The following is a 15380-nucleotide window of genomic DNA, read 5'->3' as shown; positions in this document are numbered from 1 at the left end:
TGCAGTTGATGAACAAGCCCGGACAAAAGTTTGAACCCTGCAATACGTTGGTGGCGCACTACTCAAGATATGACTGGTTCACTTGTCCAATAGTTTTCTTGATAGTCCTGGGGCTTATATAAAGGTACATGTAATACATTCCTTTCAACAGAAAGTTTTCACCTTAAAGCTTCCTTCCATCAAAATCTTTACACATTTCTCTTTCATAACTAAGAGTAATTGCGCTGGCAAGGATCACTGTGTAAAGATAATAATTAGAGAAAAACATTTCCTAATATTTACTTACATTTCAATGTTACAATTGCTGTTATACCTCATGTTGACTGTAGTGAGGGGAAACTTTTACATATTGTCACCATTTACATGTAAGGCATTAACTACACAGTGAGTGAAATTCAAATATAGGCCATTAATTGCTTGGATTGTACTGGAAAAATGCAAGTCCTTGCGTAAGAGAACATTCATTGCTATCATCAACATCACATCTCCTGACATACATACCATGAAAACAAATCAAATGTCCAAAAAATTTTCAAGCACTAAAGGTATATGGTAATTCATTATGAAGCCAGAAATTTCCAGCGTCTAAGTTATTTGAGGAGTTCAAATTGCATTATATAAAATAGAATTTTACTAAAACTTGTCCACATTGAAGGCAAAACACTTTTTCTGAAGGTCGTTATCCTTCTTTGGGAGCAGAATGATTTAGAACAGCAAAGAATACACAGATAGATACAATAAAGTACACTATATATCATCAAGGTTACATTGTCAAGTTTATTCGATGGTCATGTGATGTGCTTCTGAGAAGGACACAATTTCATTGAAGATAAACAATCGCAACATCCAGAGAAAATACATTCTTCAATTATCATGTACAGTTGCTCAATTTTTCATTTGTTGGAAATTGCAGACTGCATCATCTTGATTACAAATAACTGTATGTGGATGAAAGGTTTCTATGTTTCAAAAAGTCACCATCCAGAATGTTTGAGCAAGCACTATTTTCCATGTAAGGAGAATCACAAATTATCCAATGCATGAAAATAAATTTGCATATGGCCAAATTTGGAATATTAAATGGTGAAAATGGTAATTTAGGACTAAACTTTGCATAGTTAATTACAGACTATATTGGAATTTCATTAGAAATTTGCAAGAGCTGACAACTTAACCTTTGCCTGATCTTTTAATTGTGAAAAACTTTTACCACTGCTTGCTAAAATTGAGATTAAATTCATCCGAGAAGTATGACATGTTGTGACAACACTTTATTAAGAAAGTGATATGAAAAAACATTGTAAATCATACTCAAGTATACAAGAAATTGCTTACTTAAGAGCTGTTTATAGGAAATTAACAAGAACATGAACCTGTAATTAACAGAAGTTGAAACTCACAGGAACTGATACATTTGAAATACTGACATAGACTCACAGTGCAATCATTGAGGTGAAAATCTATGTTTGCAAAACATTGAGAGGGTCTGAAATGTCAGCTGCGTATTTTAAAGATATATAACAGGGACTGCAATAGCAAGGCAAAGGTGTTATTACTACATTAGTAAGACCAATCTGTACACCAAGTTCAAACACCATATAATGCAATTGGCAATTCCTTTTGAGCATACTTGTCACATACTTTCATTTTTTGGAGTCATATGACCTTCTCTGACATGGCAAGGATTGGCATGTGTACACAAAATGGAATTATGGAGGGAGAAAATTGTGACCTAACTTACACACATGCGCAGATTTTAATTTCCGACCATTACAAAGTACAAAAACTTGGGAGATCCAAAATGCAGAAGACACTGTTTGGTTAATGGCCAACAGACATGCCAGTACCACAGTTGACATTGAAATTGACCTTAACACTGTAATATGTTGCAAAAAAGATCAAAGTAGAGGACTTGCCATGCCTTTTCAATGTTACCCACCATAATTTTGTAGATCACTGACAATCCAATGAGATATTCATGAAAAAAATGTACCACAAGACAAATTCAATTTCGGCATTTTTCAGACATCAACAGTGTTGCATTATAGATTAGTGTACGCAAAAAGTGCCAAGACGCAGACTCTTAATGACAACACTACCGTATAGAGTGATCTATCACTGCAGTGAACATGGATGACTTCCAGGTGTTTTATTTTCAAAAGCTCCACACATTCAGAATATTCAAATTCTGCAGAACAGATTTTCTCATCATTTTGAAAAACTTGCCTCAGTCTCTGACTAGCACTACTACAAAGCAATTTTACATCTTCAAAGGGAGTACAAAAAAAAAGACATTTCACAAAAAAATATTACATCTAGAAAAGTAAGGCCCGATTGCAGTTGCAAATAAGATAGTACAACAAGACATGAAAACGATTTTACTGTATTTTTTTACTTGGCTGTTGCAAAACCAACTCTGTTGTTACCACGGTCAAATTCCGTGTAGTATTTTCCGATGAAGACATCACCAAGGATCCAGAGTGGACCGTGGGGAGGTGGAATATCAATTCCCATGAAACCACTCAGGCATACTGACACACCAGCCTGGGTTTCCTGTAACAGAAAATGTGATTGTTTAATTTTATCTGTGTACCAGTATTTTGCACATATTAGGTTATTAGGTCCTTGACCTGTGCACCCCTAATTACCAGTACAATAAGTCCACTCTCACCATTGATAACAATGGGCTTGGGCCAAACCATTGTGGTGAAAGGGTTAAACATTTCAAACATGACTTCACCACATTGTGTTTTAGTGTATTGTCCATGAATATTGTAATATCAATGCTAAAAAGCCTGTACAATGACTGTTTTTAGCTACATTGAGTCATATATCATAATTGATGCCAAGAATTGTGAACAATTTACTTTTCCTTTTCCAAAATTAAGGAAGTTGTGTACATTTGTAACAATGTGAATAAGACTGAAAAGCTGAATTGTTTCCTCAGCATGGGTAATGGTTGCTGGATGTAAAGAAAGTCTCTCTAAATTGACAAAGATATACAGCTCATGTCAATTACGGTATACATGACACAATTGCCATGACAAAGTTGAACAGCACTGAATGTAATCAACTGCTACCAAATATGGTAGTTTAAAATTAAATAAATCCATGATTTGTTGTCTGATCAAACAAGTTTGTGATCAATCTGTCTTTGGGTTTGACCACAGAGAACTATCTTCAGTTCACATACAAAAGTTGTAGGGTAGAACTTCACAATGGATTGATTTGTACAGGTATGTGTGCCATGTATGTGCGGGTAGTTCAGTGACTTACCTTGAGAATGTAATCTTTGCCTTCCAGTGTAAATGGCTTTCCATTCAATACAAATGAAAGATGAGGAAGGGAGTCAATTTGATTGCAGTCCACGATGTACTGTGAACAGAGAAAAAACAGTATGTACATAGAATATACCAAAGCTATCTGTGCATGTACTATTTAAGCCAAATAAAAAAAATATGCGTTTCCCATAACATGCCTCTGGAAATTAGGGTAGGTGGGTCAGAGGAAATTTTCTTTTTCTTGTTAGCGGAGACCAATAAAACGCAGGAAAATTTTTTTGTTTTTAGAGAATTTACTTGAAAATTTTTGAAAATGCAAAAGAAAATGTCTAGGGTCAGCGGGTTTTTCTACGGTAAGTCACGTTGCCAGAAACACATTTTTTTTAATTGATCTGATGTGCTAAAAACATTTTTTTCTAAGTTAATTGCATACTTCATTGTTGGGAATCAGATCTGTGTATGTTGATTTTGACAGCAAGGTAAATTCAGCTTATCACGTCTGAAGATCATAGGGCTAACCTTGTGTATGGTATCAATCAGCACTTGCTTGAGGATGCCTTTCATTTTTCATAAATACAAAGATCCCCCTAGGATGATGTTGAATTGTACTGCAGCTTAACCTAGCTAAATACCTTTTAGCCACTTTCAGATTTTTATTTTTTTCTCAATTGAACACGTCCCAAACCCCAATAAAGTATACATTTTCTGAAAGCCCTGATATAGAGCTATCCGACCAAGCACAGTACACGGTCATTATTTGCATAAGAGTCACGTGACAAGCGTTTTGCTGAACCTTCCAAAAACCGGTTTTTCCCGCCTTATGCGAACACGCTGCAAGATTTCCGGTTTGAATTTCTTCATTGACAAGCCTTGACAATATCCTTCAAAACCGTGTCTGGGATTTTTTCTCGAAGGCTCCATTCAAATTATATGGCGTAATAATTAAAATTCCTTGAAATGCACCTTCATCTAACACCTTTAAGAGCGCATTAAAAAAAACAAAGGCATATAAAGAAAATCCCAGACACGGTTTTGAAGGATATTGTCAAGGCTTGTCAATGAAGAAATTCAAACCGGAAATCTTGCAGCGTGTTCGCTTAAGGTGGAAAAACCAGTTTTTGGAAGGTTCAGCAAAACGCTTGTCACGTGATCTTATGCAAATAATGACCGTGTACTGTGCTTGGTCGGATAGCTCTATATCAGGGCTTTCAGAAAATGTATACTTTATCGGGTTTGGGACGTGTTCAATTGAGAAAAAAATAAAAATCTGAAAGTGTCTAAAAGGTATGTAGCTACCTTAACCTTGGCCCAGTATTCTCAAGTCTTGTGTTTAGGGTCTTTTACAACAAATATTAGGTACAGTGACTATGGTATACATCATTTCAAGAGGTAAGTCTGAATGAGATTAACCAAATGGCAACTTTATGCAAGGAATTGGAAATCCAAGGGAAAATACAGACTTGCAATTTGTAGAGTATTAAGATGCTTGTATCATGTAACAAATGTATCCTTGCCAATACAAGTACCATGTATTGTGGGCCAGCAAATAGGGTGGCTTCTTTGTACATTGTTGGATTAGTGTAACAACCATCACACATCAGCAATCTTCATATATTTCAATCATTAAGCACAAGGTAAAGAGATCTTTCCCGGTAATTTTTGAGTCAATCTTTGTTTTTACTTCATCTGCAACCACACCATTGAATCAGCATGATGGAGGTTTGTGAAACACAGCATGTATTTAAATGCGATGCCCTTCTACTGACGGAATACACACTTACCTCTCCAGCAACCAGAGGTTTGGCACCGATGGCCTCGTTGAGTGCCTTGATCTCCTGAGTTGGTCCAGCAATGAGGGAGGTACCAGTGTCAGCAATGGCTTTACATCCTCCTTTGCAGAATGCTGATGCTTTGCCATTCAGCTGAACACTGAAAAATATGTACAAAAAGTTAGTCCAGTCAGAGGGAAACAAATTTGCATAACAAAATAACATTTATCCCATGGATATATTCTGAGGCCTGCATTCTTACCTCATTCTGGCTTTCTCATTTACTACCCACCTTTCAACTCAACCCTATTCCCGATTACTTTAAATCTCAAACCCAAAACATTGTTCATACTCTCTCGAGTATCTTACCCCATTCCCAAATTCAAACTTACAACCCATCATGCCACACTATACCCGGTTTCCTTTACCCACAATGCCATATTTTTGCATACTCACCCGTCCATTTTGAACTGCCAGTATCCCTGTTCAGTGACTGGTACATATGTGAAGTTTCCAGTATAATACTTAGGATCTGAACCTCCAAGGAACAACTCTCCACCCTGTGTGTCGTTGGCATTTCTGAAACCAACAAAAATTGCAAAAGTTCACAAACATTGATAAATAAAGTATTTTACTCCATTCTCTCAAAGCACAGATCCTCTGACTAACCAAAGTATTTATCAGAGTACTTTACAGTAACTTTCCTTGTATCAATGGACTGTACATTAACCACACACATGCCGCTGCAGATTTTCCAAACTGGCATGCACAGAAACTTCACACATAAAAGTTTAAACAAATGAACAAATCACTGTTCAATCGGCACCCACCAATCTTGAGGTTTGGAGACGCAGTAAATTACTTCCTTCATAAAGAAGACAATGTCAATTCCCAAAACTTTTACCCTTTGAGAGGACATTTGGAGAAGCAGCCATTGAAATGCAATAAATACACGAGCACTTTCACGTATCACTGTTATTATCAATTATACTCTTATATACAGGATCAGTTGCAGATTTATGATCATTGAATTAATATTTTCAACATGTATAAACAAGGCATGCATTTGTCATGCACCAATCAGCCTTCTCTGAGTCACTTCCTGGTTTTATTGTTTTTTAACAATCACAGTGTAATAACGTAAGATTAGAGGGCATTACAGTATTTTGGCAAACCAAGTTAGCTTTGTTTGGCAAGTCATTGTATCAGTGTACCCAGCATGTTGTTATTAATGGGGCAAATCATGGTGAGTGATTAACATTATTGCTATCACCTGTCCAGGTAGAATGAAAACACTGGCTGATCGACCACTTTCTGTGCCATCATGTTATCAAATACCGGGGTCACTCCGTCCACTGCGATGGTTGGATATCCCATTCCCAGAATTCCATCAAACTTAGCAGCAACAAAGGCAAGACCTGGCTCCTTGGTAGCTTCAGCAAATGTCTGGTTCTTGGTAGTCTTGTCTCCAACCTGAAAATAGTAAAAAATTGTGTATCTTGAAAATTCAACAACATAAAGTGTGAGTTTTAAAAAGTCAATCATTTGTTACCATGATGCAAATAAGACCTTATATGTAGTGATTTTAAGTGTCATTAAAACATACCCTACAACTTTTCCAGAAGTTTGTACACAGACTTCAGTGCTTGTCTTGGGATAAACTACCAGTGAATTCTAATGAATTAAAGACTGTTCTGAGTTTTGTATCATTCTACTAAACAGTTAGGCCAAAAAATCTTTCATCAATTTTCAAAATCTAACATGGACTGTGTGAAACTCTTTCACAGTAGACCAGCCTAACTTTTTTCAGCAATGCTGTGATTTTGTATCAGTATTTATACCAATTTTTGAAACCCAACATAATAATTTTTAAGGTCCATCATGATAATTTTTTTGAAACCTAGAGTAAGTCTGCACGCTGGCTCCTATCTGACAAGACTTACCACAATGGTGTCTTCACTGAGAAAGCCTGACATGCTACCAGATCCATACTGGATTTCAAATTTGGTTCCATTGGCCTTGTATGTACTGGACTTTGTACTGTCATACTTGTTGTGAAGTACTGTGGGGAAAGAGCAGCAATATTTATATCAGACCTTTATGTGATATGCAATGATATGAAACACTCTGATAAAAAGTTTGACTCTGCCAGTTTCTGGTTCACACACAGCTTTGAATCTGTATCCTACATTATATGCCTTCAGGCTGGGCTAGTCCCAAGGCCGATCTGGATTGTAGACTGCACCACATCACTGACACATGCATATCTATGCATAAAATCAAGCAAGGAGTGGATCACACTGCACAGCCAATGGAGGCTGTAACACAGTGTATGGTTAAACGTGCTTGGGCAGTCTTTCAGTGTATACACAATGTGAATTACACATATCATGGCAAACAATAAAACCTTGTTGTTGAGTTTCTAATGCTTCTAAATGATAACACAAATTTTATCATTATTATCATCTGAACGTTTACAATGCAGTGATGATATTTCAGATAAAACCACCTCTGGCTATTACAGTCAAAATGTGCATACGAAAAAGTAATAGTGAAAAGATTTCTTGCTTGAAGTTTCTTTGGGAATATTTGTAAAATTGCTTGAGTCAGTAAAGTGTGTCTTGATCTACAGACAGGTGCATTCAGTTTTACATGTGTGTGGATCAAAACGTATGTACATTAAAAGTGAGACACTCTCCTACAGTCTTTGATCACAACAAAAATATATACGACTATTGAGGGCGCTCTTCCATCAGCCTCGGTGAACACCTGCCACAGCAACTACATCTGAGTGTCATTGATGTAGCCATATAGATGGAAATTTCACCCCCAGTGTAAAACACATAGTGACATTGATAGACCATATGGTACGGAGTTACATAAAGTTGCAATTACCAGCCAGAATGCATTTGAATGTACACTACGTTTTAGATGAACTTGGAAGTCGAAATGGCTTCTTCAAGATTCATTTGATTTCTTCAATGCTAGTCAATGGTCTGAATACAGATGTTTATTTTTGAAATATGAAAATTACACTCCCGTACGGGACTTGTTTGTAACTTGCATTCCTCACATTTGTGAAGATATCACAGCCACAACAGAAAGCTTCAGCAAAATTCACTTTGGTGAAATGAGTTAATCAGTGGTCATCACGGCCTTGATGTGAAACACGGTGTAATTCTGCAATGGGCTACTGCAGAGGCTTCTGTTCACAAAGAGCACAATGTTGTTTTTAATCCCAGAATGCATCATAATGTTTACTTACAGCATGCAATGTCAGTCAGGGGACACTTCTTAGAGGGTACCCAAAGATTTGAAGATCCAGTATCAAATACAACCATGAAATCCTGTGGTGGAGTTCCAAGTCCAATTTGACCGTAATACTGGGCCTGTGGATAAAACAATGATAAATATAGTTCAACACAAATTTGTGAGCGACAAATTATACTACATACACACATATGTAAAGATATTCAATATGAATAATTCATTAGGTGATACTGATTGTACATCAAATTCATGATCATTTAAGATTCATTAAGATGCCTGCAATGATAGGTTGATCATCTGTAAAGTGCTTAAATTGTCTTTCTCCTGTTTGGTTACAGACTTGTTATTGTCAGATTCACTGAAGTTGAAACTGAGACTGGACAAATATCCAATGCAGTACTGATCCAATGAATTCACAATGCAAATCATCCCGCTGTTGTTCTATTTCACTGATTAGAAAATGTCATCTGTCCAACGGTCTGAGAGTTGATGACCATCGTTGAAATATCAGTTTTATGAACAAGTCATGTACAAGTGGATATGCTAAGTTTTTGGAGGTGCCTGCCTAGTACAGGAAATCTGTTTTACGCCACAGTCCCTCCACCAAGGGATTTTCTCCTGGCACAGGAAGGATTTGAAAAAGTGTCATCTAAGCCACTCTGTCTATGACATCAGAGACATGCAGGTAGCAGCCCATGTATTATGCATAAATGAACAAGGTCTCTATTTTACCAAATCATACTTTCAAGTGATGTAAAATGAAAACACTATGCTTATTATACTAATATGAATATTCATAATTTGTAATGAACTATTATCAGTATATTGCATGCAAAAACAAAAGCTAAAACAAAAACTATGTGCTTTAGCACAAATGATACTTTTACATTAAGCCTGAAGCAGATGAGAGAAGACAATGGAAATGAGGCGTCTTGATTCACCAGGGTGCCAGCAGTGATGAGTTTCAAATATTGTTTGGCAGATTTGGTCAGAGGGCCAAAGGAAATGCTGACAGTGCCACACAGTGTACTCACATCAAGGTAGTTCTTCAATGGCTCTGGGAAAGGTCCCTTCACGTACTTGAGGGCGCCATCCAGAAAAAGATCTTTCACCGAGACTCCTACATCAGCCAGCTGACGTCTGATGCTGCGGAACTTGTAAAGCTTGATTCTAAAAAGGAGTAAAATGAAAAGAATTATTGTGAAGATCAAATTAGATTATCTCGACACATCCGAACTCCGTCTTCAAAGTCACTACTTTTGCTGGAAATTTAAACTGTATTTCTTGTACAGTTTGTTCCTGAAATGGTGAATAAAATCATATTGAACATGAATGGGGTATCCATGGTGCAGCTCAACTGTTTACAAAGGACAGAATGAACCTTTATACAGAAAGATAGGGGGTGAGAGGGTCAAAGAACTATTAAGTACTAAGAGTCCGAACACTTTCAGCTGGACATCAGACAAATTGACCACCACCACCATTGATTTTTGTTGGGCTCTTTTGCCAAGCAAAAGTTTTGCCTCATCTACAAAGTGGGATGCACATGTTTTAAAACCTTTTCACCCAAATTCCTTTTGAACGGATCCAAAATCCTATTGAGAAAAATAGTGACAATGTCACTGGTCGCTCCCATATAGTTATCAAAACAAGCTAAAATCAAGCTAAAAGATTTTTTTATCACAAATAGAAACAATTCCCCCAATAAAATAAAATTATGCAAATTTCACCAGAATGTGATCAAATCTTACTGACGTCACCCGTAAAAACCTCTACACTAAGTTTCAACTCAATCGGACGTGTGGTTTCAGAGTTAAAAAAAATTTTGATCAAAAATGAAAAAAATAGCCAAAAAATGCAAATATGCAAATTTCACCACGATTTGCCCAGATTTGAGAAAGGTCACTCCTATGCACTTCCATACCAAGTTTCAAATCAATCAGACTTGTGGTTTCAGAGAAGATTTTTTGACCAAAAATGGGAGAAAATTACAAAAAAATTCATGAAAAATAGCAAGTCCAAGATACTGACCCAAGATGTGCACAATCATTTCAGGTCAGCCCAAAGTACTTACATGCTAATTTTTCATCTAATCTGCTCAGTGGCTATTGAGATTTTCAATAAAATGTAAACTTGTAAACATATATACATATGGCTATGGGAGCTAACAAACGACCCAATGGTCGACAGAGCTCTGCTGTGTTACGTTTTGTGACATATGTATTGATGAAGAAGGTTGAGATCTTTGATAGCTCATTTCAGGATAGCCTGACCTAAAATGGCAAAATTAGCTGCAAAAATACAAAATTGATGATTTCATCATAATTATGTATAAAAATGTATACCAAATATCAAAGCTATCACATGAGTAACTTTTGAGAAACAAATATTTTGACCAAAAACGGCAAAAACTGACCCAAAAATACAAAAATTGAAGATTTCATCAAATTTCACTATATCACACTAAGAGAACCCCCAGGAACCTGTATACCAAATATCAAAGGCATCAGACAAGTAGTTTTTGAGAAACACATTTTTGACCAAAAATGGCAAAAATTGCACCAAAAATACAAAATTGCAGATTTCATCATATATTCTGTATATCATATTTAGTTTATCTGTAGGAAACTGTATACCAAATATCAAAGCTGTCAGACGAGCGGTTTTGATGAAATAAATTTTTGACCAAAAATGACAAAAAAATTCCTTAAAAATACAGATTTGCTTATTTCATCACAATTTGAACAAATCCAAGTTGGGTTATCCCTAGGGACCTGTATACCAAATATCAAAGCTGTCAGACGAGCGGTTTTGATGAAATAAATTTTTGACCAAAAATGACAAAAAAATTCCTTAAAAATACAGATTTGCTTATTTCATCACAATTTGAACAAATCCAAGTTGGGCTATCCCTAGGGACCTGTATACCAAATATCAAAGCTGTCAGACAAGCGGTTTTGATGAAATAAATTTTTGACCAAAAATGAGAAAAAAATTCCTTAAAAATACAGATTTGCATATTTCATCACAATTTGAACAAATCCAAGTTGGGTTATCCCTAGGGACCTGTATACCAAATATCAAAGCTGTCTGACCAGCGGTTATGAAGAAGGAGATTTTTTACCAAAAACGCCTTTTTTGACACTAATTTGCATATTTTTGGCAATGACAACTTCATTTGAACAAAATCTCATCTACAGACCATCATCCATGTACACACCAAATATCAAGATGAAATGTGCAGTGGTTTTGGAGTTTTGATGTTGACGGACAGACATACAGACATACAGACATACAGACATACAGACATACAGACATTTTCCTAGCCTATAAGAATAGCTTCCATTGCCATATATACATATGGCTATGGGAGCTAAAAATGGGTTTGGGTCAAACCAACGTGGTGAAAGGGTTAAAGCCCCCACCTCCTTTCCTGGCCTTCTATCAATGACAATTTGTAATTATGGTATAATGGGCTGTTTTGGTTATGATATACTTTTTACTGCCATGGCCTGATTATGGTCACAGATAAAACATACTATACAACAATCGAAACTGGACTGGACTGCAAAGTACTGGCTGGGTACTACAAAACTAACCACACAACAATACATCGTAAACAAGTCATTTGACAGCTTTTATTACAGCTCAATTATTTTTCTGAGTCATTTCCTGGTTCTGTTTTTTCTCCAAACGTTTTACACCATGCGACTTTCACTTTTTCACTTATTTGGGATTCAATGTGTATTTCTGAGTTATGCATTGAGTGTGCAGTTGATTTGAAATAATTTTTCATATACCAAGGATATGTTAGTACAAGATTATCATCAAAGTGTATCAGATTTTTGACCATGCACAGCACTTAGACTATCAGAATGGAGTGAATTGGTAGTACACAACTCTACTAAAATTTTGAGAAATGCTTTGAATAGAACTAAACCCCCACCCCATCTCACCCAAAACTTTGCCTCAGTGTCATATTCTACAATACATAATTATGAAATTCAGTGATGACATAGCTGCTAGATTATCCTTTCAAACTGACCGGCTGTTCGAGACAAGCAAACTCCCTAGAAGTCACTTCAGTGCAGACTTTATTGCATATGTGAAGTTTTTTGCCATTTGCAAATGCAGTGATGGTAGCTGCATTGAATTTTAAAATTTCAACATCTGTTACACTGAAAATATGTGTACACCATATGTCTGTCTTGTCAACATGGTTGGCCATTTTTTGCCAGGTTAAGCGTTCAGTCTCCAACAGATCCATGCGCCTGAATGGCAGAATTAGAGTGGCACAAAGTAGGACTGTACTGCATTATGAGAGATAAGGGGAGGGGGGAGGACTTAACACTGAGCTTCTAATCAAAATGGTTGTCCTTCAGATGATGGTCATTTTACAGGAATGTCAAAACAAAGTAATTTTCTGTGGCCTCCACATGGAAAGAAAAAGAGCTTATAAACCACGCATTTCAGCTCAGGGGAAAACACCAATTTGCAAGTGGCAATCACTTTTTATCATCTATTATCAGTATTTACCATTCTGTTTTCAGTGGCCATGGGATCGGGTAGGGTTCACTGAACACAAAGGCTTTTTTTCTCTGACAGGTGGTTTGACTACGTGAAGTGAAAAGAATAAATTCTACCTAGATTTCCAAGTCCTGGCCATCCCAACGGGCCTTCAACATGACAATCTTATTGACCCTTCAAGTTCTGTCGATTATGATTTTTACTTCGCGATTTGAAAATTCACATGGAATAACGGAAACAGAAGGATGATTAATACAATGGGATTTTGCATGCATCCCACGGTCAGTTGAAATCTATTGTCCAGAGCATAATGACTAGACCTTCGGAAGACCCGCACATGACCCATGTAATGTGGACCGCTCAAGAATTTGTAGAAAATCGTAGCACTGTGTATCTTCTAGTATGAATTACAACACATTTCTGTGTTGCTGTCACTTATTGGTGAAGTATTCATTCAGTAACATTGTTAAGGAAAATCAAGTTGATGGAGACCTTGAAAAATACATATGTGGGGCAAGTTGTAATTACGCATATAACTGTGTATGCCAGACGGAATAATGCTGACGATGTATAGGCCTTCTCACACGTCCATCGATACAAGTGCAGTTACTCACCTTTGCAACTCGCCAGACGCGAGGCCGACGAACAACAGTGCTAAGAGTAAGACCCTCATACTTTACTGATTAAGCTCGCTGTGACGAATAACTTGAGTGACGGTCAGCCTGGGTGTTCCCTACTCACGAGCCGTGCAGTGGCGAAAGTTGGCGTGAGAATTACAAAGAATCACGTGTTGTTGTGCAAAATCATGTGATGACGGAAGTCGGGAAGTGTAAGACTTATTTGCCCTCCCTCTGCTGTTAGAGCCATCCGAAGAATAAGGCTTTTATAGTGATATATGTACCACAAAGTTTCCCGTCAGATTATCGTAATATATAACTTCGATTAGTAAATGTTCAAATAAAGGTGAGGATGTGTATTAACTGTGCGTCCTTCCTATATTATTTAGAGTCCGATAGCGTAACCTTCCGGGAGGACGAGCTCCTGATTAGATGGCAAGATTACCGACTACCCAGTTCAAAGGTTGCTAAACTCTTCCTACGCTCGTCTGCTTTTTTAAATCGGGACGGGAATCACATAAGAATGCAAACATTCTTGGAGCACGCACATTTACAGTAAAGTGATGTCAGTTGAAACAGTAACATTTGGCAAGGACGATGAGCAAAGATAGCAATCGAGGTCAACCAAGGTCACAGAATGATTAACGAAATAAAGTTGCGTCCTATCGATAGAGGGCGTGGTTCAAAGGAATCCCCCTCAGTCAGTGGTTTATACAACCTTCATCACACTTCAAGGTGATTGACTGTAAAAGATTTAGAATGGAAAAGCTTATATGATTCCTCGGAATTTTGACCTTCTCAGTCGTCTTGACTAGCAGAAACTAAATTTTCTCCATGACATCAACTTCATGAAAATGTTGAAAATGCATTCGTTGTAATGACCACTGGCGAGTGTTCGGTATCGAGTATGCCATTCTCTGGGGGTTCTTTGTACCACATTCGCAACTCCAACTTCTTCTAGGAGAACACAATATTTGGACATAGCAAACAGTAGCATATAGCTAGATAACCATTTTCATAACGAGATAAGTATTTTCATGATGGTCAGCATGCAGTTAAGGAAATCACAATCACGGATTTTAACATTCTTAGGGACTGGTCAGTTTCTTTGGCCTGGGGGGGGGGGCGCGGTGGATTCAAAGAGGGGGGGTCACCCTGTTTTTGACTTTGGTGATAGGGGGGGGGGGGTGTCACCATGTTTTTGAAATGCCCAATAGGGGGGTCAGTGTGTTTTTGAATTTTGACACAGGCTCATCATTGCCTAAAATGCATCGTGTCAGCCACAAATTTCATCATTCAGTTGCATTTTCGGCGCGCCCTTCGGGCCCGTAACTTTAATAATCAGAGATATTTTTCAGCACACCCGACTTTAACATATCAGGCATACATATATCAGAGATATCTGTATGTTTAATATTTTTCAGTGTGCTCTTCAAGCTCATTACTTTAAGATATCAGACATTTTTCAGTACGCCCTTCGGTGCATGACTTTAATATGCAAGACATATATATATGAGATATCAGGATGTTTCATATTTTCGGTGCGCCCTTCGGGCGCCATACTTTAATAAATTAGAGATTTATGTCAGAGATATCTTGATGTTTGCTAAGTGAAAGTGTACCATTATGAAATCTGCATTTCATATGAAAAGGATACAAATTCCTGATACTTCTCTGTAGTCTCTATGAGAATTCAGTATGAGAAAGCTTCATGCACAAATATTTCACAATATATATTTGATACAGTGACTTATTTTAGAGATAGAAAAATGACAAGATATCTTTCGTTCTCATTGATGCAACTATTTTCCTTTGCGTCTCAGGTTTTCTCTAAAAAAGATGCTTTTTAATGACTAAAATAACAGTTAAAAAAAGGCAGTTTTTGTCATTATTAGCTGTGCTTTTATGGTTTCAAT

General features: G+C 37.0%; 1 protein-coding gene across 2 annotated transcripts; it reads right to left on the bottom strand.

Annotated features, from left to right (window-relative positions):
* Positions 1-757: 757 nt before the first annotated feature.
* On the bottom strand, positions 758-13922 carry LOC139125523 (lysosomal aspartic protease-like). Of its 2 annotated transcripts, none has more exons than XR_011550292.1 (9): positions 13462-13650; positions 9355-9490; positions 8316-8439; positions 6994-7112; positions 6324-6523; positions 5507-5629; positions 4584-5210; positions 3277-3901; positions 758-2553 (listed from the first exon to the last, which is right to left on the bottom strand). XR_011550292.1 is itself a non-coding variant. In XM_070691623.1 (9 exons), the coding sequence occupies exons 1-9, from the start codon at positions 13518-13520 to the stop codon at positions 2392-2394; spliced, it is 1170 nt and encodes a 389-aa protein (XP_070547724.1). In that variant the 5' UTR covers positions 13521-13922; the 3' UTR covers positions 758-2391. The 2 variants fall into 2 exon arrangements, 1 of the variants encoding a protein (XP_070547724.1); XM_070691623.1 differs by having other exon boundaries at positions 3277-3375; positions 5063-5210; positions 13462-13922.
* Positions 13923-15380: the final 1458 nt, after the last annotated feature.

Source organism: Ptychodera flava, chromosome 1 (genome assembly GCF_041260155.1).
Source record: "Ptychodera flava strain L36383 chromosome 1, AS_Pfla_20210202, whole genome shotgun sequence".
Lineage (NCBI taxonomy): Eukaryota > Metazoa > Hemichordata > Enteropneusta > Ptychoderidae > Ptychodera > Ptychodera flava.
Note: the sequence above shows the minus strand (reverse complement) of the source record. Positions and strands in the feature narration are given on the sequence as shown.

Coding starts and splice junctions, on each gene's coding strand:
- LOC139125523 (XM_070691623.1), bottom strand. CDS start 13,520: ATGAGGGTCTTACTCTTAGCACTGTTGTTCGTCGGCCTCGCGTCTGGC. Junction 8,440..9,354: donor CATTGAAGAACTACCTTGAT/GTGAGTACACTG, acceptor TTTTATCCACAG/GCCCAGTATTACGGTCAAAT. Junction 7,113..8,315: donor CCTGACTGACATTGCATGCT/GTAAGTAAACAT, acceptor CTTTCCCCACAG/TACTTCACAACAAGTATGAC.